We start from the raw sequence: 27,596 nt of genomic DNA on the forward strand, positions 1-27,596 counted from the left end.
ATGCAGTTTGGGCTCATGTGTCTCTTGATGGATGGAGATGGTCCCAGAAATGCGGACCGTGCATCACGATAGAGCTGCCACTGTGCTAAGGGACCACTGGCATTGACCCAAGGCCCAGAGGCCCCACTTCCCTGCCCTCTGTCCCCATGCTACCCCTTAGACTCCTGTGTGTGAGGGACAATTATATCTTCTAAAAGATTTGCCATCCTCAAAGTTCTTTGAGTTGCTTGTGAGGAAGCAAAGCGCAAAGGCATATTTATTTTATGTGAAGCGTTTGCTCCTTGGCCTCTGCCATCACCTCAGCTCCGAGTGATTCTCCTCGTGCACTCGACCGTACAAGTGTTCCTTCAATCACATCTGTAACCCCAGAGTCACAGGCTATTGAGCATTCATTCTTGGGCCCCAGCAGCACCTCTTCTCAACCACATCCACACATGGTGACAGGTTTAGACATTGAAAGACTCAATCTAACCAGAGCATAGCTTCCTCTTTGCCTGCTGGAGTTGGAGGTGGGGAGGTGAGCAGGATAATTGAAAAGAGGAGGAAACCATCACCCCGGTGGTTGCTTTGTCCACCTGTGCATTCCTGCTACCGTGCATGTGCAGCATAGAGAGTTCGGGAAGAGATGGGGTGGGGTTGGGGCAGGTGGGGATGGATATGGAGAGTAGAAATGCCAACCTGTTTTGTGGAAAAATATCCAGTAGCAGGGATTCCCTGTGGCTCCAGGTGGACTTGAACCTCCAACCTTCTTGGCTGGGACTAGAGTGAGGCAACTAAGGCTCACCTAGGATGCAAAATTTAAGGAGGTCTTCACTCTCAGGGTTATGCAAGTGCAGGTTTGGTACCTGAGAGTGTCTCTAAATTTTACACCCTAGATGCCTGGCTTGCACGATTACCAGCAGGCAGTACGTTTCTCCAGAAACCAGTGGGCAGGGGGATGTATTACTTTCCTAGGGCTGCTGTAACAAAGCACCACAAAGTGGGTGGCTTTGACCGAAATTTATTGTCTCACTCTTCTGGAAGTTAGAAGACAGAATTGAGGATGTTGGCGGGACCACACTGTCTGTGAAGCTCTAGAGAAGAGCCTTTCTTATCTCTCTCAGCTTCCTGTAGCCCCAGGGGTTTCTTAGCTTGCACCTGCAGCATAACTTTATTGTCATATGGTCATCTTTCCTCTGTGTCTGTCTCTGTGCCTCTTTTTCTCTTTTGTAAGGACAGAACTGATACTGTGTTAGCACCCGCCCTACTCCAGTATGACCCTGCGGTTGTTGTTAGTTGCCATTTAGTCCATTCTGAGTCATGGTGACCCCATGTGTGTCGGAGTAGAATTGCACTCTATCGGGTTTTCAAGGCTGTGACCTTTTGGAAGCAGATGCCAGGCCTATGTTCTGAGGCATCTCTGGGTGGTTTCGAACCACTGACTTTTTGACTAGTAGTTGAGCACTTAATGGTTTGCACCACCCAGGAACTCTAGTATGATCTCTTGTTAACATCTTCAAAGACCCAAATGGAACCCAAACAAGGTTCCATTCACAGTTACCAGGGCTTAGGCTTTCCACTTGTTTTTTCTGGGAGACACAATTCAGTAGGTAACTTTGTGAGAAAGGGTAGGAAGAGACTCGGGGGACAAGGCCCTGTATGATCTGTTTCCTGTTACCTAACTTCTTTTCCCTTCACTTACTGCGCTCCAGCCACACCGGCCTCCTTTCTGTTCTTTGAACACGTTAGGCAGGCCCCACCTTATGGCCTTGGTAGTGGCTATACCCTCCTCCTGGAATGCTCTTCCCCCAGATGTCAGCATGGCTCACCCTTTACCTCCTTCAAGTTTTTCTGAAATGTCACCTTCTCAATGAGGCCTACTGGACCACTCTAATGGTGTAGCCAGTCAGCAGTCCCACTCCCCCGACTCCTGACACCCCATTCCACGCTTTAATTTTTCTGTTTACCACGTGACACTTACCACCTTATAATGTGCCGCTTAATTTATTTCTTATGTTCCTTATTTATTTTCTGCTAGAATCTCCACAAAGGAGGCAGCGATCTTTGTTTCGTTCTCTGATCGGTTCAAACACTTTGAACAAAACCTGCCATATAGTAACCAGTTGCTGTCTCATTTTCTCTGTACAGTGGGTCTGATAGCACCTACTTCGTAGGTTTGTTGCTTAGCACAGCAATTAGTGCATAGAAATCAGTTACCAATTGCTGTCAGGTCAACTCCAACCCACGGTGACACCATCTGTGTCCAGGTAGAGCCGTGCTCCGCTGGGTTTTCAATGGCTTATTCTTCAAAAGTAGATTGCTAGACCTTTCTTCCAAGGCACCTCTGTGTGGACGCAAACCTCCAACCTTTTGGTTAGCTGCCGAGCACATTAACAGTTTACACCACCCAGGGAGTCCTTGCCATATAGTAGGTGCTCAATAAATGTTTTTTTTGAATGAATTTTCCAAACCCAAAGCATAGCCTACGTTTTTAGTCTTTCTTGCCCCTGAGCATCAGATAAGTAAATTTTGTCCTTCTTCATTTTTGTGTGTAAAATTTCATCTGTAATAATATATTGCTTGTTGTTGTTGTTATGTGCTGTCGAGCTGGTTCCAACTCATTAGCAACCCTCTAGGACAGAGTAGAACTGCCCCCGTAGGGTTTTCAAGGAGCAGCTGGTAGATTCAAACTGATGACATTTTGGTTGGCAGCCCAGCTCTTAGCCACTGAGCCACCAGGGCTCCAATATATTGGTAGGCAATGAAGAGATTTTCCCCATGTGTACCAGTTTTGGTTCTCCCACACACTTGGGCCTGACCTTTACGGTATAACTAGACTGGATTCTATAGCCACTGTACATATTGCAGCAGGATAAACTGACTGCAAAGATTCTCGATTTTTATGTCACACAGTTTATCTGCTCTCGGCATATGTGATCCAGAATACCTGTGTGTGATATATCCCAAAAAAGCAGAGTTTCTTTCAGCATTTACCACCTATTTATTAGTGGATGGGCCAGAATAAAAGGTTATGTTCCGGAACAGGGGACATGCTGTAATTCAGCGTCTTTATGGAGGACTTTTTTTTTTTTTTTTTTGCACTTTGGGTTTATTTATTGTTTATCTCATACATCTGTTCTTCTGTGTCTGTGCCCATTTCCTTAGCCTTTCTCATGGCTGTGACATCATAATTCCGCCACTCTGTCTTTATTCTCTCCAATCCCACTCAGTCTTGTTCCTCCCCACGCTGGGCACCCACCCGCCCGCCCACCCCATCCCTCAGCCCGTCCTTTTTCTCCCCCCGTGTAGCTTTCTTGTAACCAGCAGTTATGCAAGATGGAAAATTGAGTAATGTGATAAAATATTTGATGAAAATGTATTAACTTTGAGTATGTTGTTAAATCGAGCATATCTGAAAATAGAGTTTCATTTTCTGAGAAGAATGAAAGCTCTAACAAATCTTCTCATCCTAATGATAATGTGCATCTCGCAAACTATTTCAAAGGCTTAAGAACAGGAGTCTACCAGTGGAACTTCCGGAGCTTTCAGTTGCTTCCAACTAAAATTATTAGATGACATTCAGGAAATATTTTCTTTGGTCTTAAAGGCTTAAAAAAGTTTCCTAAACTGGTGGCTGTGGGAGAGATGGGGAAAGAGGGAGGAGGGAGGACAATGGGAAGAAAAGATAATGACGGGATATAGAAGGTAAGAATGCAGCTCTGGGGCTTAATGGTCTGACTGAGACTAGAGGGACCCTGGAGGTTATGGTCCCCGGACCCTCTGTTAGCCCAAGTTTGGAACCATTCCTGAAGCCAACTCTCCAGACAGGGATTGGACTGGACTATAAGATTTTTTTTTTTTATAAGATAGATAAAGATACTGGTGAGGAGTGAGCTTCTTGGTTCAAGTAGACGCATGAGACTATGTGGGCAGCTCCCGTCTGAAGGGAAGATGAGAAGGAAGAGGGGGACAGGAGCTGGTTGAACGGACACAGGGAATACAGAGTAGAGGAGTGTGCCATCCCATTAGGAGGAGAGCAGCTAGGAGTACATAGCAAGGCGTGTATAACTTTTTATATGAGAGACTGACTTGATTTGTCAACTTTCACTTAAAGCACAATAAAAAAAAAAAAAAAAAAAGACTGCAGCTCTGGAGCCAGACTGTCAGGGTTCCAGTACTGGCTCTCCCACTTACTGGTTGCAGTCCTTTGGAGAATCCCCCTTCCTGGCTCTTGCCTCCATTTCTCGTAGGTAAAATGGAGATGGTAACAGCTTACCACCTACGGTTGTTGTACACGTTCAGTGACCTGACTTCATACACTGACATCCTTACAACGATGCACAACACCCAGTAAGCTATCAATATTGTAATTAAAATTGGAAAAGTCAAACTTCAGCTTATGGTTGCCATATTATGTATGACCATTATATATGACCAAAAAAAAAAAACCAAACCTGTTGCTGTCGAGTCGATTCTGACTCATAGGGTCACTATGAGTATGATTATATATGAAAAGGGTTTTTATTAAGCCAGAGTGAAAACTGGGGTTGAATTAAGTCATTCTCGACACTACTGTTATTGAGGCTGTGGGTGCCCTTCACATAGTACCCCTGGTTTCTACCTTACCTGCAGGAAGGGGCCAGAAGCCAAAACCATGTGGAAAATTAAACACAACAGGCCTTTGTAAGAGGCCAAGTTAGAGGAGCGGGGCATGAGAGGTAACCTGGGAGGCTCCATTGCAAATGTAGGTTCTAAGCACACAAGGCCAGAAGTGCACAAGTACACAAGCAGAAAAATGGAAGAATAGGAGAAATAAGACAGGAAGGTCTAAGAGCCCCAGTGGCCCCTGCTGTGGTTCAGGCAGCACAGCGTCCCTGCAGTGGGCAGAGAGCCAGACTCAGGAAGCAATGGAGATGGAGACTGCCAGTTCCCGTCAACTCGATTCCAGCTTGTGCTGAGCCCACATGTGTCAGGGTAAAACTGTGCACCTCAGGGTTTTTGATGACTGATTTTTTTTCAGAAGATTTTTCAGATTGAGAGGCCTTTCTTCCAAGGCACCTCTAGGTGGACTCAAACTTCCAGCCGTTCAGTGAGGAGCCAAGTGTGTTAACTCTTTGCACTACCCTGGGATTCCATGGAGGAGACTGTTGTTAGGTGTCTTCGAGTCAATTTGTGACGTATAGTGACCTCATGTGACCATGCAGAACTGTCTCAAAGGGTTTTCTCAGCTATAATTTTTATAGGAGCTGCGCTCAAACTGCCAACCTTTTGGTTAGCACCTGAGCGCTTAACCACTGTGCCACCAGGGCTCAGAGGGGGTCTAACCCCTTAGAATTCCGAGAGCAGGACCAGGGAGCACTCATTAGCCAAAAACAAAGAGACAGAGAGCCTTAGTCTCGGGCAATAAACCTATTTCCTAATGGAGAGGGGGCGGGTTCCTCACTTGCTTCAGGCTTGGCTCTTATTGGCCCAAATGCTGTTGGGGTAACTCTACAATTAACTTTCATTATAAGTGCAGCTGGGGCAGTTCTCAGACAGTCAAGAAGGACACTCAGACAATCATCATCAGAAAAGTTAGCTAATACTAATTACACTTCTATTTACACTTACTTTTGCAAGATTTTTTTTTCTTTTAATGTAAAAATGAACCATGGGTGGAAATTCTATTAATGAAGGTATTAAACTTAACTATTGAGTATGAAAACAACATTCAAAGTCTGTAATATAAACTTACTTTTTACCATTGGTTACAATCAAGTTTTAAGCTTTGCTTAAGCAGGTAACCACAGCACTGGTGGTGCAGTGGTTAACAGCTCATGTGCTAACCAAAAGGGCAGCAGTTCGAATCCACCAGCAGCTCACTGGAAACCCTATGGGGCAGTTCTACTCTGTCCTATAGGGTAGCTATGAGTCGGAATCCACTTCATGGCAAGAGGTTTTAAGCAAATGACCAGGCTAGTCCAGGAGTGCACAAATGATCTTCTGTAGGCCAAATGTGGTCTGCCACAGTTATTTTTGTGGATAAAGTTTTATTAGAATACAGCACATTCTAGTATATTGAATATACATGTGTCTTAGTTATCTTTTGCCACTATAACAGAAATACCACAAGTAGATGGCTTTAACAAAGATTTATTCTCTCACAGTCCAAGAGGCTAGGAGTCCAAATTCAGGGCGCCAGCTCCAGGGGAAGCCTTTCTCTCTGTCAAGTCTTGGGGAAGGTCCTTGTCATCAGTTTTGCCCTGATCTAAGAGCTTCACAGTACAGGGATCCCGGGTCCAAAGGACTCGCTCACTCCTGGCTCTTGTTTCTTGGTGATATGAGGTTCTCCTGTCTCTCTGCTCCCTTCTTTTATATCTCAAAAGAGATTGCTTAAAACACACCCTAATCTTGTAGATTGAGTCCTGCATCATTAACATAATTACTTCTAATCCTGCCTCATTAACATCATAGAGGCAAGATTTACAGCACATAGGAAAATCACCTCAGACAACGAGATGGTGGACAGTCACACAATACTGGGCATCATGGCCTAGCCAAGTTGACACACATTTTTGGGGGACAGAATTCAACCCATAACAATATGGATCTTCTCATTTTTAGGAAGTGATAGAAGCGATCGCTGAGTGTGCATTTAAGACTTCGCCTTTTCCAATCCTCCTTTCCTTTGAGAACCATGTGGATTCGTAAGTACTCAATACAGCCCTTCAATAGGGAGTTTTTTCCCAGAATCAGGCTTGTTTAATCATTGTTCATCAGATTTAAAATTATTTGGCATTTAGATTAATAGTGTTCTTCAGTCATGTTATATATTATGTGGCATGTTTTCATCTGTATATGATGGAATTGTTCATTTAAATCTCGTTAACATTCAGATAATCCATTGGGATTGTGAAACCTATTTTCATGCCATAGTATGATTTTTCAGGTTTTTTTACAGTGCAGTGGAATGCATTTCTGTACATAATGTATGCCTCTATTACAGATTATGAATGTGTCGGGCTCTTTCTATAATCCTCCTTCAGTTGTTCCTTCTGTTGCATTCCAGTTTATAGTCAGTTTTGCCACATGAAAGCAGCCAGTTTCCCATACCCTGGGCTGGTGGTGGGAGAACTATCAATTCTGTCCTGCACTTTGCACTTATATAGAACTTACAACACCAAATACTCTGCCATTCGCTTTCCCATTGGTTTCCCTGTTTGCTAATACTTGTAAATATTTTCCTATTTTACAATCAACAGCATTCATTGCTGAGCTATACAAAGAAAAGGTAATTTTGACTTGGCGGTTTTATACTCATGTTAACACCAAGTACTAAAGTGAGACACTTTTATGTCTAATAAACGGATATCGGTTTATCATAGTTACTCACTCTAAAGGATATCAAAGTAAAATGTTTTTCCCTATATTGAATCAAAAATTCATGGAACTAAAATTTTAGTCCATGGAACAAATGTCTGAAGAATATGTAGTGTGACTAGCGCTGCTCAAAAAAGCATCTGTGAACTTCCCTCTTTCATTTCAAGGATCGAAGCCAGATTTCTTAACTCAAGCCAACAGCACCTGACCTAATTTGGGTCACAAGTTCCTGTTTTCAGTCCTTCCAATTGACAGTCATTCTCCGGTCACTGATTCTCTTTGTCCAACTAATTTGCAACATGAGCTTTGACTCACTGATTCTTAAAGAATTCACTAACTTAAAGAAGTAGTTTGGTGGTGACCAGATTTCAGCTAAATGGGAAAATGTGTTAGCCTATCTATAAAAAAAAAAAAAAGAGAGAGAGACATTATTTTGAAGCAACCAATTTTGTAATTATCTGTATCTTTTTTTCTAGTTTGCCTTCAGGAAATCCATTTCACGTTTATCAGCTCTTGATTCTGTTCCATTCTGAAACTATCATCCGATGAATGATGTTATCACAAGGCACATAGTTTTTCTAACATTTGTGAGGGTCGTCTGGAGAGAAAAGAATTTATTCTTGTCCATTACTATTTCTCTTCTAACCTACAGGAGCACCTCTCCCGTCACTGGGTTTAATACCTAGTCTGCCTCATCGGCTCTAATTTGTATGTGACTTTCCTGGAGCTTGTTCTCATTTCCGTCCATTGTTTGTAATCGAGTCTGTAACAAAGCTTTGGCACCTTTCTTCCAGGCACTGCAGTTCTCAGGCTTGTTGATGTGTTATTTCCTTTCTGAAGAAAAGGCATCCAGCATACTTGTTTTCTTAAAGTAATATTTCTATTTCACATAGACAAAACAGAAGGCTGTGGTTCCATTCTTGATTATCACACATGCTACACTGAACTTTCCGTTGAGGTAACCAGACTGGTACCAACCACCACCACCATAAACATAACAGCTAATATTGGGATTCTCTGGGTGGTACACACAGTTAACGCACTTGACAATCGACTGCAAACCCAAAGGTGAGACCGATCAAAACCAACACCATAAACATAACAGCTAATTTTTGGAGTCACTGGGTGGTACAGTTAATGTACTCGGCAGCTGACCCAAAGATTGGAGGTATTAACAACCACTGCCACCATGAACACAATAACAGCTAATATTTATTGAACATCTATTATGTAATGAGCAGTGTTCCAGGAATTTTACATGGCAGCATAGTGGTTAAGTGCTACGGCTGCTAACCAAAGGGTTGGCAGTTTGAATCCACCAGGCGCTCCTTGGAAACTCTATGGGGCAGTTCTACTCTGTCCTATAGAGTCGCTGTGGGTTGGAATCAACTCAGTGGCACTGGGTTTGATCTTGGTTTTTGGAAGCTCATGTAACCCTCACCACGAACTCAGGGGCTCCTACTAGTAAATATTATGATTATCTCTAGTTCACAGATGATGAAACTGAGTCCCAGAAAGGCTGAAAAAGTCACACCTGAGATTCAAAGCCAGAAAATTGGCTTCAAAATGCGTGCTTATAACCAACACCGTCTACCCACAACTAAGCAGAACCATCTTGAGCCTTCAAAGCATCGAGTTAAGACAATCAGAACATCCCCAAGGCAACTGCTTGCAATGTTCCCATTTATGTGACTTGTAACTGTCAACCACACGATGTCTTTTGCAGCCTTTAACACCCGGTCAGTACAGGGATCCAAATCTGCACACGAAAACTAAGTCCTACATTGTACACAAAAGCCAGGAGAGTAACAACATCGTACTGCCTTTCTGGTTTAAAAATAATACATTTTTAGCTATTAAAAATTTTAATAAGTCTTAAGTGACAAAAAAAAAAAAATAGGAAAATGACCTTCCCAGTTTACATGAGCTTATCCCAAAGTATTGCAATCATCTAATGGTTGGAATGCTGAGAATGAATTTTATTGTAAGAGGAAGTTGTTTGCTTCTTATTTCCTTTGTCCTTCAGCTCCAGATAGCAAAATCACTCCTCACAGTTCTTTCCTAGGACTGTCACATACCCAAGAAAACTGACTAGCTGGTAAAAACCCTGTGCTTGACATGTGGGCCGCCTTGCGCATTCCAAAACCTGTGACCAAAAAAACCCAAAAAACCAAACCCAGTACCGTCGAGTCGATTCCAACTCATAGCAACCCTATAGGGCAGAGTAGAACTGCCCCATAGAGTTTCCAAGGAGCGCCTGGCGGATTCGAACTGCCGACCCTTTGGTTAGCAGCCATAGCACTTAACCACTATGCCACCAGGGTTTCCAAACCTGTGACAGAGATGGTTCATCGGTGACAACACTCTTGCCTACCAAGCCTGGGTATAACCTCAGGATCCTTCTCAACACAGTAGCCCAGGAGGACCTCATCTCGTTATCAGAAAACTGTTAGCCATCCCTGGTGACCTGCTTAGTCTCCTCTGTGCTGTGTATCCAGTATGTCACATTCAGAACTCTGGTCCCAGTTAATTTGGGCCACACCACCAAACAAAACTCATATTGGAAAAACGGGGGGGGGGGGGGATGGGAATCCACTGCATTTTCTGCTTTTCTCTCCAAATATTTGAAATCACTTAGGCACAGACTCCAATGGGGAATCAGCAGTTAGCTGCTTTCAACCTATGCTCGAGATAAGAAGGAGCTGAATAAAAACAGTGGTTCCCCAACGCCCTTCTACACTGACTACATCAGGATCTCCTAGTCTCTTCCAAATGCAGGTTCCTGAGCCACACCCCAACTCCTCCATTAGAATCTCTGGAAATGAGACTTGGCAATCTTTAGAAAATTATAATAATACCCCCAGTTGACTCTGGTGTTCTACCTAATTTGGCAGCTAGCATTATAAAAAGAACTCTGCGCTGGATTCAAGAGAAGTAACGTCTAGCCTTGGTACAGCCATGGACAACTGTGAGATTTTGGACAAGGTCCTTAGCTTCGATGGGTGGTAGATACTTCAACTGTAGAGAAGGGAGTTGGTTTAGTTCAGCTTGGTGGCCTCTTCCCTTGGTGTTGGGAAGTGGACAATTTTACCCCCTGAAATAGGGCACATTTCTGGATAGAAAACTGACTACTTTTCCAGATGCCTACTCTTTAACCAGTTGCCGTCCAGTCGACTCCCACTCACGGTGACCCCATGTATGTCGGGTAGAACTGTGCTCCATAGAATTCTCAACGGGTGATATTTCAGAAGTAGATTGCCAGGCCTTTCTTCTGAGGCACCTCTGGGGTGAACTTGAACTCCCAGTCTTTCAGTTGGCAACTGAGCGCTAAACTGTGCACTATCCCAGGGCTCCGCCTACATTTTAGGGTTATTTTAATATGTTCAGAAGTGTCCACTGGGGCCCAAAGCTAAAAATGTATTTGTGAATTTTTCCTCCTCTTTTATCGCCATGGTAGCAGATGTTGACGTTCTAAATGCTTCCTGCTTTTGGTCTTTTTTTTTTTTGCTTCCTAGTTGTAGTTGTAATGCCTTTTATTTCTGCAGGTCTCACCCACAATTACACTTGCTTTGTTTTCTCCTGACTTTTTCTGTTCCGTTTGCCCTCTGCCCTGATTCATTTCTCTCAGGTGGGCATGTGGTTTTATTGAGGACTTGAATAGCTCGATTACCAAATAGCCCATTTTGCATTTTTCTTGGGCACCCACCTCTTGTTTTCTTTCCATCACAGGCAGTGTTGACCCAGGTTTTAAAAAGTTTAAGTCACGTTTAGATCCTTACTCCTCAAAGTGTGGTCCTCGGAGCAGCAGCATCTACATCACTGGGGAAGACCCTCAACGAGATGGATTGACACAGTGGCTACAACAGTGGGCACAAACATAACAATGAGTGTTTCGTTCTGTGGTACATAGTGTCACTATGAGTCAGAACTGACACGAGGGCACCTAACGAGGGGCTCCGTCCCAGACACGGTGCCCGACTCTTCCTGTAGTAAGATCTCCGGGTGATTTGAATGAGTGTTACAGTCTGAGAAGCGGCTGCTCTAAACACTGTGGTCCTTTAACCACCTGAATCAGAATTACCTGCAGGCTTATTGAAAATGCAGGTTCCAGGACTCCACTCCTCACGCAGTGAACTTGGGGTCTACACCCTGTCACCTGCATCATTAACAGATCCGAGGACTCACTAGTGGAATCAAGAGAGAATCCTGGCTCCAGCAAAATCCTTCTGGGGCCTGATTTGGGGACTGCCTGGCAGAGGACTCCACATTGCCCCCAAGCCGCTACCAGTGAGAATATGGTTGCTGGAGAAATCCTGAAAGCTGAGCACCAGGATAAAACCTGCCCCTTTCACTCCAGGTGAACTTGTTTCAGACTTGAGATCCCCAAGGTACAACTTCTCAAACTTGAGTGTGCATCAGAATTATCTAGAAGGCTTGTTAAGACATAAATTCTTAGGCCCCCAGAGATGCTGATTCAGAATCTGCATTAGAGGCCAGGAGTCTGCATTTCTAACAAGGTGCGGGTGATATTGGTGTTGCTGGTCCATGGACCTCACTTGGAGTAGCAAGGCTCTGTGATACTTAATAGGGTCATCCTGTAAAGTCAAGGTGGGCTTTGGACCAGCTCCTTTGCGTAAGCTGGGAAGTGTGGGCCCAGTGCTAATGGACTTTATCTCAGCTGCAGCCCAAGAGCGGGCTGACTTGGTGGCACTCTGTATGCGTGTTTTCATTTGAGCGAGGACATCTGAACTTGAGCCTGCCCGGGGCTGTGCCCTGCCCCATCAGCTGCTCACTGCCTGTTCCCCAGGGTCTCACTGACACAGTTTCTAGGGAGTTGTCCTTAAATGACCACCTTCAAATGCTTTTCAGGATCAGTCCTCTGATGAACAGCTTCTCCTCTCTCTGACACTTCTGAGGAATGTCACAGAACATTCTGTGGGCTGCATAAGCCACATAGTAAAACCTCGCACAGGTCGAGAAAGTCAAGACGAGAAGGTGTGAAGTTGTGATGAAGAGTTTGCAAGCTCTGTGACTCTCTCCTGCGTGTCTCCCTGCAGTTACAGGAAAGCCGCGACCTCAGCTTCATGTTCAAACCCCAGAGAACTCTCGTGGCCCTCCAAATGCATGCTTTGTTTTTAAAAAGAATATACAAAAAAGAAAAAAACCTCAAACCCGTTGCCATCAAGTCAATTCTGACTCGTAGAGACCCTACAGGACAGAGTAGAACTGCCCCATAGGGTTCCCAAGGAGTGGCTGGTGGATTCGAACTGCTAACCTTTTGGTTAGCAGCCATAGCTTTTAACCACTGTGCCACCAGGACTCCTAAAAACGATTTAAAAAAAAAGAGTGTTTTTCGCTATGGACTACTGCAATGTAATTTGAACTCCCAAAGCACCACATCCCTATCCCCACCAAGAAAAGACAATCCATGATCCAGATTCAACATTCATAGAAAAAAAGGGACTGAAAATAAGAACTCCATTTTACAGTAGGTTTCAGTCGTAGTAAGGAAGACTTTTTATCATGGTTACTTATTCTTAGTACAGTCCCAGTTCTGCTAAAATGCATTAACATTGCAGCATGTCGAGATAACTATTGGAAATCAAGTTTGACAGCCTGTAGATCAAAATCAGTGCCCATAAAACCCCAGGGAATTGAACAACTCTATTTTATAATGATATTGAACATTCTGTTGAATGAGAAAAATATTTGATTGCTTTTTGAAAAGGTGAAGGAAAGCACGAGTATTGAAAAAAATGCAGATACTAGCTTATATCAACTGTGTTCACCCGTTACCAGGTACACAAGTTGTCTAGTCTAGCTGGTGGTTGCTGCCCTACAACAGCGGGATCATCTTATCTTTGCCCTTCTCTTTCAATATGTAAAACATGCTTGAGTCCATAACTTCATTTCATCTTCTCAGCGTGCTTTGTCTCTTACCAAGAACAGTTGTTAGTCTCCCCATTTTATAGAGGTGGCGGGGGGGTCCAGAGCCCAGAGCTCAGTTCAGGGAACCCTGCAGCTTTGCCTTTCTCCCTCAGATCAGGTTCCTACTGGTCACACACTCGGGCTCATACACCCTTCGCCTCCTCATTATGCACATAAAAGTAGCCCACACCTTCCCCCAAGATGCTGGCTCCTTTTATCTTTCCTCCAGGACCCCCCTCAGCTAGTGTACACACTGTCTGCCCTTTTCTACATTTCAAAATATTCTCTTTCTCCTCTCTCTCTCTCCTCCTCACCTACTTCCTTATAAACACTCCTTTGCTACTCAACTCGCTCTTACTTTGACAAAGAATTTCACCCAAGAATTCACATATTGAGACATGTTCCCCCTCCCAGTGTCTTGCATTTGACTTAGAATCAGGAAATTAAACAAGAGGGACTAAGTCTTACTCTGGAAATTTCCAAAAGCCAGTGGCAGGCAAATGACCTGCCATCCTCTCTGCCTGTGTCTATGCAGGTCTGTCTCAGGAACAGCCTACAGCCATTGCCTTCACCATCCTCCTCTCTTGTGTTATTCAGATTCTCAAAAGTCAGGATAATAAACAGGGTTTAGAATGATGAAAACTGACCCTGAATGATAGGCTGAGGGAATTCCCTCTTTCTGTAATTAATGCCAGTATAATCCTGCTCAGGTTCTTTGAATAAATCTTCTTTCTTTCTCGTTCTCCCTTAGCCCAAAACAGCAAGCCAAGATGGCGGAGTACTGCCGACTGATATTTGGGGACGCCCTTCTCATGGAGCCACTGGAAAAATACCCAGTAAGCAACTTTGATGTTTGTTCCTGAAGGAGCATGCATGTTATTTACAATTGGGGTAGAGGAAGAAAAGGCCCCCAGGTGGCCCAAGAGGTTTACAATCAAGTACTAGCCTAAAGGTTGGCGGCACCCAGCAGCGCCATGAGAGAAAGACCTGGCGATCTGCTTCCATAAAGAGTACAGCCAAGAAAGTCCTATGGCGCAGTCCTACCCTGTAACACATGGGGTTGCCACGAGTTGGAATCGACACCACAGCAATGGGTTTAGATGTTATTGGTTTGGGGTCGGAGCAGGGGGGAGACTTCCTCACTCTCTTTTCATGTTTAGAGTTCTTGATAAGATTAATGTAGCTGATAATGAACTGGTTGACCAGGAGGATGCTGGCAATGTGCATCTGTTGTCTTCCTCTTCCCACAGTCTTCTCCCTCCCTCCTGGCCACACATAACTCAGTCAGGAGTGCAGAATACCCACCAGTTACAGTCAGCCCATGCAGACAGTCCTGAGCAGACAGAGCTCTGATCACTTCCCACTGAGCCTCATCACACCCTTTGAGAGAAAGTGGTGGCAAAACGGAACACTGCAGGTGGCCTGTCCCAGCTGGCTGCTGCTTATTTCCTTGCATGGACCTGCTGGTGCAGCAGGTCTCAGGCGTTCTATTGATGTGCACAGGACATTTGGAAGGAAGCAGTGGGAATATCCTAGAGTAGCCTCTTCCCTCTTCTTCCCCTTTGCCCAGTTGTCACACATCCTTAAGTGAGTTCACACCAGTCCCCAGACCCGTTACAAGCAAAGAGGAGGACTTATGGGAATTCAGTAGATTTTCTAAAAATAACCTGTCTTGTGATTTGCACACATGCTCTCTGATACAGTGTCTAATAACCCTCTCATGGGACATTGACTTTCTCATTAGATGTGCAAGCTTGAAACGCTAGAAATAAGTTTGCGAATACAGGTGACGCAGATCTCAGGGCTGGCAGGAAACCTGAAGCCCCCAATTCACTTCTGGCGCCAAGGAGCTCTGCAGCTAATCTACTGAGTGCCTGAATGGGAGTTTTGCTTTTTTTTTTTTTTTTAAACTGTTTCTGGAAAATTGATTCCAGTGGCTCATTTGGAAGCTCCTGCCCATGTTTACCATCTCTTCCTGGCAGAAGCCACATTGGAACTGGCTTTCCTACTTTGAGAATTCAAACCAGGGCTTTCTTATTTCTCCTAAATTAAGGTGGCTGGGTTTACATAGTCCATGAGAAACGTCAGGGAAGTTCAGATTTAGTACACCAAATCTACCAATACATTTCAATGATCTCATTCATGTTGATTTTTTTGGTAGAAAAATAATAGTAAAAATAATGACAATATACCTTTCATGTAATTAAAAAAAAAAAAAGCTGATAGCCAGCCCCAGGCAGGACACATTTTGAGCCATTTACTGAGCAGCGTGGTTGGCAATAAAGAATAATCTAGACATTCTTGATACGCTGCCCTGGGCTGGGGGTTTGGAGCAGGAATCTGGAAAGAATGAGCAGTATTTTTTAAAAGAATGTGCTTTTCATTTCTGCTAGCTGGAATCTGGAGTCCCTCTTCCAAGCCCTATGGACTTGATGTATAAAATCTTGGTGAAAAATAAAAAGAAATCACACAAGTCGTCAGAAGGAAGTGGCAAAAAGAAACTGTCGGAACAAGCCTCCAACACTTACAGCGACTCCTCCAGTGTGTTCGAGCCCTCGTCTCCAGGAGCCGGTGAGGGGCTGCGTCGTTCTAGTACTCACTACTCTATGTGGTTTACCAACAGCTGCTTGCAAATGAGCTTGGAAGGACTTTAAAATTTCTGTGCCACAGTCTTCAGTGATATGGCTTCCCGTGGTTGCTGTAACAAAGCACCACCATCTTGGTGACTACAAACTACTCCAATTTATTATCTTGCAGCTCTGGAGGACAGAAGTCCCACAAGCATCTTGATGGGCTAAAATCATGATGTTGGCAGGGTTGCATTCCTTTCTGGAGGTTCTAAGGGAATATTCATTCCCTGGCCTTTTCCAGCTTTTAGAGGCCACCAAGGGATTTCTTGGCTCATGGCCCTCTTCCTTCTTCTTCAAAGCTAACAACATTGCATCTCTCTGACCCTGCTTCTCTAGTTATACCCCACCTTTGACTGCAGCTGGGGAAGGTCCTCTGCTTTTAAGGACTCGTGATTTTATTGAATCCATTCTGATAATCCAGGTTAAGCAGTGATAAACCTCATAAATGTAAGTAAAGCCAAAGAAGTCAGATACAGAAAGTATATACTGTATGGTTCCATTGGTAGAAAGTACAAAAACAGGCAAAACACATCTATGCTGTTAGAAGTCAGGATAATAGTTACCCTGGAGGCAGATGTGACTGGGAGAGAGCCCAAGGAGGCTCCTGGGAGCTGGTTCTGTTTGGCTTGTTGATCTGGGTACTGATTACTCAGGCATGTTCAGTTGGTGGAAAATTTGCCCTATTGCCCACTTACAATATGTGAGCTTTTCTATCTATCGCATATCAATTAAGGTGTTTTTAAACAATAATAAAAATGAGATATAAACTCTAGGGCAATCGGAAAAAGGTTGACTAGGACACTGATTTATCTTTTTTTTTTTTTTGGTCTTAGTTGCCAGTTTTCCCTTGTAGTGTTTAGATTTAAATCCTTACATAATTCATTGAAAGGAGTGTGTTATTGTAGCCTTTCAATGTGCATTTCAAACATTATTATAGAATTCTGATGATTTCGACTCAAAAGTAATTTTCTTTTCTCAGTCAGAATGTTCTTTTTGAAGTTTCAAAATAAGTAGCACAAACAGGCATATCATTACTGGGCCACCTATTTGCTTACAAAATTCTGTCCCTTGAATGCTAGCAAGCGAGTCACATCTTCCTTTGTATGTGGGTGCTTGTTTTTACCATCTGCCTTTCCCACTGCTAGCTCTCTCCCTTTTATTAACTGGATGCATAACATAAATAATGATATTTACAGGCAACAAATGTTATTGCTTAATACAGAGAAAAAGCAGCAATCTGTTAGTAATTTGGTAGATTTCGTAAGCTACCCCACAGCCTCTTGTGCAATCGTTATTTATTTCAATGGAAATTTTTGGACATTTTAATATGTAGGTAGGCTCCTGAATAAAGAGCACTGCTAATTGGTCACTTGGAGGGTAGCTATTGCACGTCCTTGGGAACTCAAGTAACTTGAAACGGATAAAACGGATCTTATTTCAAAACTCATTTGCTCATCATACCCCCTGTGGGCCTGATACCTTCTCCGGGATTCAGTTCTTTGTTAAGTCTACTTGTCTGAAAGAACTAGGGTCCTGGTGGCACAGTGGTTAAAGCACTTGGCTGCTAACTAAAAGGTCAGCAATTCGTTCTATGGGAGAAAGAAGTAGCAGCCTGCTTCCATAAAGATTACATCCATAGAAACCCTATGGGACAGTTCTGCTCTGTCCTGCAGGGTCACTGTGAGTCGGAATTAACTTGATGGCACCAGGCTTCAGTTAAAGAACCAGGGTAGAGTAGATTTTTTTTATGGTTCACCAGGCTTCCTCCAGATTCCTCCAAAGACTTAGAAGAGAAACCAATTTCCTGCTATGCGAGTAAAGGGAGATAAATTCTTTCTTTCTCACATAAATCCAACAATGATCTGATTGCATGTCTGAAATGACTGGTATATGATTGTGTTCCATGAAGCACTTTGCATAACATTCTGCCAAACAACCATTTTTTAATTACTTGATTAAAAGAATGCCTTCTTGGATTAAAAAACAGTAACAAACTATTTGGAGCCACAAGTGATTATAAAATAATTTGAAGTGGCAACAGATACCTCCTAAAAGAATGTATTTCTAATATAATAAAATATGGTTTCCATCCAAAATATAATTGATGCTAACATAATATCAGCATCATAAAGACGTTATATGTGGCTTTCTTAAATAACCAAGCTACCTTTTTTACCACTAATAATCCTTATTGGTTCAGAAATTTTTCCCTCTGAAGGTATTTCATGAATACTTTCTTCACTGCTATCATTCAGTAATTGATTGAACTTCATCAACCAAATGAAAACATTTGTAAGCTTCTTGGAAGGTAGTGGTGTGGGTGTAGGGATATTTACATATAGATACAGGTAAAAAAAAAAAAAAAGCACATAGATAAAGCAAAAGACTGTTGGGGTGGGGGCGTCGCCAACTTCAGCAGCCTCATCATTGAGCCAATGTTGACATCTACTGGGCTAGTAGTGCTATTGCAGCCTGTGAGTCCTGAAAGGTAGACCCTTTGCCATAGAGTTGATTCTAACTAATAGGGACCCTATGGGACAAAATACAACTGCTGCTATGAGTCAGGATCAACTCAATGGCAACAGGTTTTGGTTTATATGGTTTCCAAGGTGGATTCAAACTCTGAAATTTTGGTTAGCAGCCAGACTTTCAAGCACTGTACCACCAGAGTGCCTAAAAGCTAGAAGTAGTCATCAAACTATTTAGAATTATGCCTTCTTTATGTTTTACTTAAAGATCTTTTTACCTACTGATATTACCAAGCCTGGATGAATCCAAGAGATGTGGAATACTGTAATGCTTCATACTGGTGTGGATATTTAGCCTAGCAGAAACATCTGCTAAATCTTAGGGGAAAAAAAACCAGTCCACTGACCTGACAGTACATTGGGTAAATATAAAGCTGAATAGTGTCTGACAGAGTTAGATTTCCAAGCATAGTGACTTTTAGGGTTCCTTCATTGTATTCTGGCCCTCAAAACAGACCTTCACCATTTTCTAAGATATGTGCATTGTTTAGAAACCAATGCATCTGTGAAATAAGTTGGCAGGTAAATCATAGGATATGGTTGGCACCTAGCAATCTTTGCATAATCAGAGGTGTTACTAGACCCTGATTTTTCTGCCCCCAATTCTGTGACATCTGCTGTGGCCTTGGAGTTGGATGCTAGGCCTCTGGGCTGCGTACTGGCCGTCTACCCAAGAGTCAGAGCTGGGGGGAGGAAGGGAAGATGAAAAAGGGATAATTTATCTATTTTAGTATCAGAGAGTCCCTGAAAGAGACTGTATACATTAAAATAGGATACACACGTACCATAGAAAGCTAACTACATAGAATGTTGCATGTTTTGAAAAGCCTATAGAGAAAAATTAGGACGAGCATTTGTAGAATTTGGAAATTTCAAATGGTATTCACAAATCAAATTTAGAAAAACCAACGTTCAAAATGTCAGCATAATTCTCTGTAACTAATAAAATGGAAATCCTGGAAAGAATCATTTTGAAACAAGCAGTGAAAGCCCAGTCTTCAAGGAACCCTGTAATCAATTTTGGTAATGCATGTTGCATCCAGGGCTTCCAAGGTTGGGTCCGGTTCGAACCCTTGCTGAGAATTTGCATTTCTAACGAGTCCACCAAAAAACCAAACCAAGCGCAGTGCCCTCAAGTCGATTCCGATTCATAGCAACCCTATAGGACAGAGTGGAACTGCCCCATGGAGTTTCTAAGGAGCGCCTGGCGGATTTGAACTGCTGACCTTTTGGTTAGCAGTCGTGGCACTTAACCACCACGCCACCAGCGTTCCCAACGAGTTCACAGGCAATGCTAACGCTGCTGGTTAGGGACCAATTCTGAGTGTCATTAGTGGAGCAGTGGTTCTCAACACTTACTAAAGAATCACCCAGGGATCTTGTTACACTGTGGATTGTGATTCAGTATATCTGGTGTGGAAGTACAACTTCTCAGTAGGGATTCGAACTGGAACTGGTTCAAAGCCCTGGTTACATGTGCTTTAAACTTGTATATATTTGTTTGCTTAATGATCTGTTATTAAATTTGACAGGGGAAGCTGATACGGAAAGTGATGACGATGATGACGACGATGACTGTAAAAAGTCTTCCATGGACGAGGTGGGTATCTTCCCCTTGACTCCCCACAGAGACATTCCACCAACTGGCCGGTCTGTGCCGCTCCACCTGGATCTATTTCCTGGTCACTTCTGCCATCTAGTGGCGAAAAGCATCACAGTTCGCTTTAAAACTCTCACCACCCTGTTTCAAAGTAAAGGTGCAAACGTAGGTCCCTGAAGGAATCAGCCAGATATTGAGCAAAGTCCTTTATATTGAGCAGAGTCACTGAGATTGCCTTCCATTAAATGAGGTATCTAGAGGGTGAATTAAAAATGTGTGATATTAAGCTACCAGCTTCACGTTTCAGGCAATGAAATGGCATGTCAGACAGTTGTGCAGTCCAGAGAGGATGTGAGATTTGAAGAATTGTTCCAAAATTTGTTGTTAATCCCAGTGTTGTAGTTTGGGAACCACTGAACTACTTATTAATATAAACTTAAGCTTCCCAAGTAACTTCAACAGCTCAGAAATATTAATTCCACGAAACCTAGAAGCGAATCAGTGGCAGGTCAGTTGGAATGGTAAATTTTGTATTAGGAAGTTTATACTGAATCTGCTTTCAAATATCCTGGAAGGTCTCAGTCTCAGAATCTATGTCTTTACAAAATTAAATTAATAAAAATAAATTACAAATGATAAGCTTCTCTTATGTCCTTCTACTTATTTCCGTAATTGTAGTCTATATTTTTTTTATCCATTATGTTTCCACTAACTTTCTAGTTAATATACAAGAGGAAAACTGTTACAATGTCTGATAAAATTACAATGTCTGATAAAGTGGTTCTGCCTGGCAGTTATTCCAGTTGTGTTTAATTTCCATCAGTGGCTCTTGATCATTTAAAACCTGTCTTATTTCTTGGATGGTTTCATTTGCAACTGAACATTTCCCAGCTGACGTTTGACATAAAGATTGCTACAGGAGTTCTCAAAAGAGAGCTGGTCTCCATGTCTTGTCTTCTTATACAGGGGAGAAAATATTACATCAGTCAACAGAAGTCAGTCTGCAGTATTGGTTTTCTTGTCTTTTTTTTTCCTTAAAGCTGTATCAAAGTAATACGTAATACCTAATAATGGCTAAAATAACATGAGGGTTTACTACGTGCCAGGCATTGCTGCCTTTCACATCAATAAACTTATTTATTAATCAGCACAACTCTATATGCTATGAAGACTGGTATTAACCTAATTTTGCAGATGGGTAAACTGAGCCACAGAGCAGTTAAATACCTTGACCCAAGTTTGCCCACTTCTAAGTGGTGAGCTTGGCATTCAAAACCAGGCAATCTGGTTCCAGAACCTGAGAGCAGCTAACCCCTGCACTGTCCTGCCTCGCCTAATCTATGCACAGGAAACAAGGAAGGAGAGAGGAAAGCTTAGAAAGAAAAGCAGTAGTTGTTTGCCCGCCGCAACTCATTTCAACAAGGCAATGCTTTTTTTGTGTACGTAGAGCAGTTTTCAATTCGTCTGATGGTCACCTACACAATAATTTTCTTGTTATACGGTGAGTTCTTGACTTATTAACCGTAGACGTCTCCTACAGGCCCTCTTCTATGGAATATGAGCCACAGCTCAACACTTCGCAAAAGTTACCGTGCAATTTGGGTCACCTTAAATCCACCAGGGAAACCCTGGTGGCATAGTGGTTAAGTGCTACAGCTGCTAACCGAAGGGTCAGCTGTTTGAATCCGCCAGGTGCTCCTTGAAAACTGTGGGGGAGTTCTACTCTGTCCTATAGGGTCGCTATGGGTCGGAACCGATGTGACGACACTGGGTTTCCTTTGGGTTTTAAATCCACCCGGCGATCCTTGGAAACTCTATGGGGCAGTTCTACTCTATCAGCACATTCAATATGAGTGAATGCACTCAACGAGCAACAACGGGCGGAGGGGGTTTGTTTGTTTGTTGAAATGTAGATTCTAGCTTGGGAGGCCTGGGAAGGGGCCTCAGACTCTGCATTTCCAACAAGCTCCCAGGTGGTGCTGCGAGCAGAGGGACATGCTGTTGGTAGCTTAGTGTAAACCTCCCTCTTTTGACCACTCACTTCTTTAAGTGAGATACTGCCTTTTCCGTCTCCTGTAACCAATTTCATATTGGGAATAATTATTTTTTCAGAAAAGGAGGGACAGTTTTCTGCTAACCCAGGCCAGGTGATCATTGCCCTGGAAAAAGAGCCCTCCACAATAGGACACTGATCCTGGAAATGTTTTTTTTTTTTTTTTTTCTTCTCCTGCCTCCAGGGAACTGCTGGGAGCGAGGCCATGGCCACAGAAGAGATGTCTAACCTGGTGAACTATATCCAGCCAGTCAAGTTTGAGTCATTTGAAATTTCAAAAAGTAAGTTTTCCCTGGAGAAAAACCTCGAATGTACCATGTAGTGAGTATACTTTAAACACAAAGTAAGTAGATCAAAGCATGTTCCCCTTCATAGAAGTATTCTGTGATGAAGTCTTGAATATACGCACAAAATTATTCTCATTATCTTAACATATGTACGTTAAAAAAAAAAATGACCAAGTATCCCATCAAGTTCCTCCAAAATGCCTAGTAGGGCTATGGGTCATACATGGTCATCTGAAACATATTAGACCAACCAGAAACCAAACCAAACCCGTTGCCGTGCAGTCAATTCCGACTCATAATGACCCTATAGGACAGAAGAGAACTGCCCCCATAGGGCTTCCAAGGCTGTAATCTTTACAGAAGCAGACTGCCACATCTTTCTCCCTTGGATCGGTTGGTAGGTTCAAACTGCCAACCTTTCGGTTAGCAGCCGAGCATTTAACCACTTTGCCACGAGGGCTCCTCTGATTATGGAAGGTGAACGTTCAAGAGGGGAAAATGTCTAAAAGGTAACTCAGTTTAAAATAAGGAGGCCTGTCTGAGTATTCAGAGCCCTGATGGCAAAATGGTTAAGCGTTAGGCTGGTCACCAAAAGGTCGACTGTTGGAATCCACCTGCCACTCATTGGAAACCCTCCAGGGCATTTCTGCTCTGTCCTATAGGGTTGCTATGGGGCAGAATCGATTCAACGGCAAGAGGATTTTTTTTTTAAGGTCCGAGTATTCTGTCTGGTACTTGTATGAACACTTTATAAAACAATTTAATTTTTATGTGGGAAAAGGTGGAAGAATTTGACTTTCAGCCCTTCTGTACTAAGAAAAATTTGTTTCTCTCATTCTAACTGGAAGATTGGATTTCACTTTCGAAATGTTTTTCTTTCATTCAAGAATATTGAGACCTTAGCTCCTTCACCTCAGAGGTCTCTGTTATCTCATCTGGAAGATGAGGCCATCACGCTGGAAAATTTCCAAGGGTCCTTCTGCTTGGAATTCTGACATTGGTCCTTCTGACATTGGAATTACAATGTCACATAGAGGTTTGGAACACTAGGGTGTGTGCAGACTGCAATGTGGGTATGAAAGGGACTGCCAGCGTCTAGCGGAAACATTTCCGTGGTCTCTGTCCTTAATCCCCTGAAGTGGCCCCAAGAATTCAATCTGGATGGACTTAGACCAAAAGGCTGTAAAGGTCCCTGCTCTTCTGATAAAATAGCCCTTCATTGCCACACTGTTCCAAAACCAAACCAAACTCGTTGCATCAAGTCAGTTGTGACTCATGGTGACCCCATGTGTTACAGAGTAGAACTGCTCCATAGGGGTTTTTTTGGCTGTAATCTTGATGGAAGCAGATCCCCAGAACTTTCTTATGTGGTTCCGCTGGGTGGGTTCAAACTGCCAACCTTTAGGCTAGTAGCTGAGCACAAGCTATTTGCATCACCCAGGGGCCCCATTGCCATACTATACACCTCTAAAAATCACCTCCCCATCTTAGCGCCACCATTTGCCTACCTTACACAACCATAACTGACTGTGACCCAAGTAGTAAATATTAAAAACGACATCTAACAAAACCCAACTTTTCTTCCAGGTAAATAATTTACTAAGTAAAAAACAAACAAATGGAATATAAAGTTATGCTGGGAATTAACTGCCTTCGATTTCATTGAACATTTGCCTACTTCCTTTATAACATTATAAATAATAATTCAATTTTATTTCTTTTTTAATTTTTGTTAACTCAGAAAGAAATAGAAGTTTTGAAATGTCTTCTTTCGTGGAAACCAAAGGACTCGAGCAGCTTACGAAGACTCCAGTGGAATTTGTAGAGTATCCTTGATTTGACGAATGTCTGCTGAATTAACACAACTGCAGTCGTGTGCTATTTAATTTTTTTCTAATAAGGAGAAAGATGCATAAAATGGCTTAAGTCTAAAATCTGGGCTTGATACATAGCTTCTGATAAGTAGTTGTGTGCAGTGCTGAATGGGATAGGCTGGCAAGTGGAAAAGGGAACTGGCCTTGGGCCAGAGCAAGTTCCATCAAGCTCTGTGTCTTTTAACAATTTACTTAACCTACCTGAGTTTCCTAATCTGTAATACAGGAATGATGAGACCAGCTTTATGGCTTGCTGTGTGGATTCGTTATAATATATGTAAAGTGTGACTGTGTGCTTTATATATGTAATCCCATTGCTGTCAAGTTGATTCCAACTCCTAGTGACCCTATAGGACAGAGTAGAATTGCCCCATAGGGTTTCCCAGGCTGTAAATCTTTACAGAAGCAGACTGCCACATCTTTCTCTGTGGAGCAGCTGGTGGGTTCAAACCGCCCACCTTTTGGTTAGCGGCTGAGTGGTTAATCACTGCGCCACCAGGGCTCCTTATACATATGTAGTAGATATATGTAAAGTGTGTGTGTTTATAAAGCCTTACTTGAGGCCTCACATGTAATAGATGTCGGGTCAAAAAAATTGTTGTGATGATAATGGTGAGAATATAAACATATATTTATTCCTAATAATGGCTTTGTTGATACTACTGGCAACAAAGCTTTTTTTATTATTATGCATGAACCAAAAGAAAAAGAAACAGGCCTTTAAATTTCTTTTCATACAATTACTACTAATGTCCCAAAGAGTTCAATTTCATGAAGCAAGTCCTAAAATACATTTTAAAAAGTCCCTTTTAAAATTCATCAACAGTAGGAGAGGGGACAAACATAGACTCCATAAACAAAATCTCTATAAAAATCATCATCATTCTTATTCATAGAGTCATTTTCATTATATGTCTTATTTAATCCTCGCAATAGCACTATGATCTAGTAATTGTTAAACCTAGTTTTTAGATGAGGAAACTGAGGCAGAGAAAGGTGAATTAACTTGCCCAAGACCATACAGCTAGCAAGTTTCAGAGTCAGTTTTCAAACTCACTTTTGCCTAACTCTCCAGCCCAAGTTCAGAACCTTAAGCTAGTCTCTACCTGGCAGTACATGATAATGGGAGCTAGTCAATTGCACTTGAAAGACATCCCAGGTTCTTGGAATGGAAAACTGATAATAGTAGGAACCAAAATATGAAATAAGATCAGAATGTTTACCTTGTTATCAATAGTAAAGAGTACTACAGTCTTAGCAAGTAGCATTCTCAGAGAAGGTTAAGAGAATGAGCAGTGAGCATTTCAAAAATAGCTATATAAATGACTTCAGGGGGTAGTTTTGGTTGAAGATTTAAAGTTGCTTCCAGGCAATAGATCCAGGGTTTCCTCCAGTCTAAGTGTATCCAGTAAGTCTGATTTCCAATAAGAATTTGGAGTTCCATTCCACAATTTTTCTCCTTTTGATAAAGATCCATCTACTGGGTCCATGATCAAAACGTTCAGTAATGGTAGCTGGGCACCACCCATTTCTTCTGGTTGCATGGCAAGGAAGGTAGTAGTTTTTAAACTAAACAATAGTTTAGCTCAGTAAAGAAGGTTTTCCTTGAGCATTGTGCCCTTGTAAAGAATTATCTGTATAAGATCAAAATGACACCAGTAACTCTGAAGCACAGATGAGAACATCAAGGGGCAGAGAGTCTAAGTTAACAGTGGTGAAACAATATGGGCAAAGATAGTGAGAATGGTGACACAACGTGAAGTATGTAACCATTGTTCATGAACTATACACGTAAAAGTTGTTGAATGGGTGTATGTTTTGTTGTGTATATTTTTCCCCTCAAAAAAAATTATTTTCAAAGCTATATAGTTCCTATTATCTGCTTCTGCCAAACACAGTATTGTCCTCTCCCATGACTGGATACTTTCCAGCTTCCTCCTGTGTCCTTAATCATTCATTAAGCCTGTCAATTAAGACTTTGACTCTGCCATTTTTACTACCCCGTTAATTTTTACCCACAAGGCCCTCCAAAGATAATACTATGTTTGTATTCTAAAATCGCATTTATCCTCTTGTTCAGAAAGGGTTTTTTTGTTTTTGTTTTCATATTTCACTCACTAGCTCAATGAGATCATCAATATTTAGTTCATTCCCCCAGTAGAGAAAGATGGAGGGTGGCCTCTCAGTTAATATTATTGACTCTTTTGATAACTGTATTCACTACTTAACATGATGGTCCAGATACAACAAAATGCAGCTTAGCAGAATATATCCAAAAGGAACACGTGTGGATTCATCCAACTATATGCCTCAGCTTTTCTGGAATGCGGGTTGTCAGATGGTTGCACTTAACTTCCAAACAGTGGGTAAGTAGCCCAGGGATGCTTGATTATAAAGCCACATTTCCAAGCGTCCAGGAACCATCCCCAAGCAATCAGGGGAGAAAAAAATTGCCAGACCTGATTTTGAAAAATACGAAGTTCACCAAAGTAAATATCAATGCCATATAAAAAAAAAAAAAAATCACGTAAACTTTGAAAAATGAGAAAATTTCCTCAATAATTTATTATCTTTATTTCTATGAAGGTTTGCATTATTTTTCAAGCAAATACTTTTTTATACTTTTTAGAAGTAATAGTTTTTATTGTAAAGATTTGAAAAATTCAGAAAAGTATAAAAAGGATGAAACTGCCAGAAACGCTACCACCCAGAAATTCAGCATGTTAACTTTTGGCTTTGTAGTCGTAATTATTTTTGTTCGTGCATAAGGGTACCTTTTCACTTAATTCCCTGTTTAAAAAAATACGTTAAAAAGTATATGCTTGAATACTATATGTGAATTTTAATGGCTGTATATTAAGCATGTTTAACAATTCACAAAAATCTATTTCTTTTCTCTGGACACCGAGTTTTGTTTTTTGTTTTTTTCTACGATAAGCAATACTCTGACTGACCCCAACCCATAAATCCATTGCTGTCAAGTCAATTCCGACTCATAGTAACCCTATAGGACAGAGTAAAACTGCCCCATAGGGTTTCCAAGGAGTGCCTGGTGGATTCGAACTGCCGACCTTTTGGTTAGTAGCCATAGCTCTTAGCTACTGTGCCACCAGAGTTTCCTCTGTCTGAATAGTCTTGAATATAAATTGTCAAGTCTATCTCATAGTATTAGTTCCTAAAAAGAATTACTGTACTGAAGGATATGAAAGTTTCCAGCATTCTTTGTGCATATTACCAAATTGTCCACCAAAAGCACTGCACTAGATTCATCCCGGTCAGCAATGAGAGCTGGACCCTTTCATTGGGAATCGTGTCCAAGTGTTATCATTAAAAAATAATAATAAAATTTCAAGCAAAA

At 42.1% G+C, this 27,596-nt stretch overlaps 1 protein-coding gene across 5 annotated transcripts in view; it reads left to right on the forward strand.

Moving 5' to 3' along the window:
- Positions 1 to 27,596, forward strand: part of PLCB1 (phospholipase C beta 1) — an 844,448-nt gene that overhangs the window by 639,768 nt on the left and 177,084 nt on the right. For all 5 annotated transcript variants that reach the window (XM_049869953.1, XM_049869954.1, XM_049869956.1 and 2 more), the window contains 7 exons: positions 6,583 to 6,665; positions 14,018 to 14,102; positions 15,660 to 15,837; positions 19,957 to 20,024; positions 22,262 to 22,358; positions 24,106 to 24,190; positions 26,480 to 26,604. In XM_049869953.1, coding sequence (XP_049725910.1) covers positions 6,583 to 6,665; positions 14,018 to 14,102; positions 15,660 to 15,837; positions 19,957 to 20,024; positions 22,262 to 22,358; positions 24,106 to 24,190; positions 26,480 to 26,604 — 721 coding nt within the window. The remainder of the gene's footprint in view (positions 1 to 6,582; positions 6,666 to 14,017; positions 14,103 to 15,659; positions 15,838 to 19,956; positions 20,025 to 22,261; positions 22,359 to 24,105; positions 24,191 to 26,479; positions 26,605 to 27,596) is intronic.

Source organism: Elephas maximus, chromosome 25 (genome assembly GCF_024166365.1).
Source record: "Elephas maximus indicus isolate mEleMax1 chromosome 25, mEleMax1 primary haplotype, whole genome shotgun sequence".
In the NCBI taxonomy this organism is placed as follows: Eukaryota; Metazoa; Chordata; class Mammalia; order Proboscidea; family Elephantidae; genus Elephas; species Elephas maximus.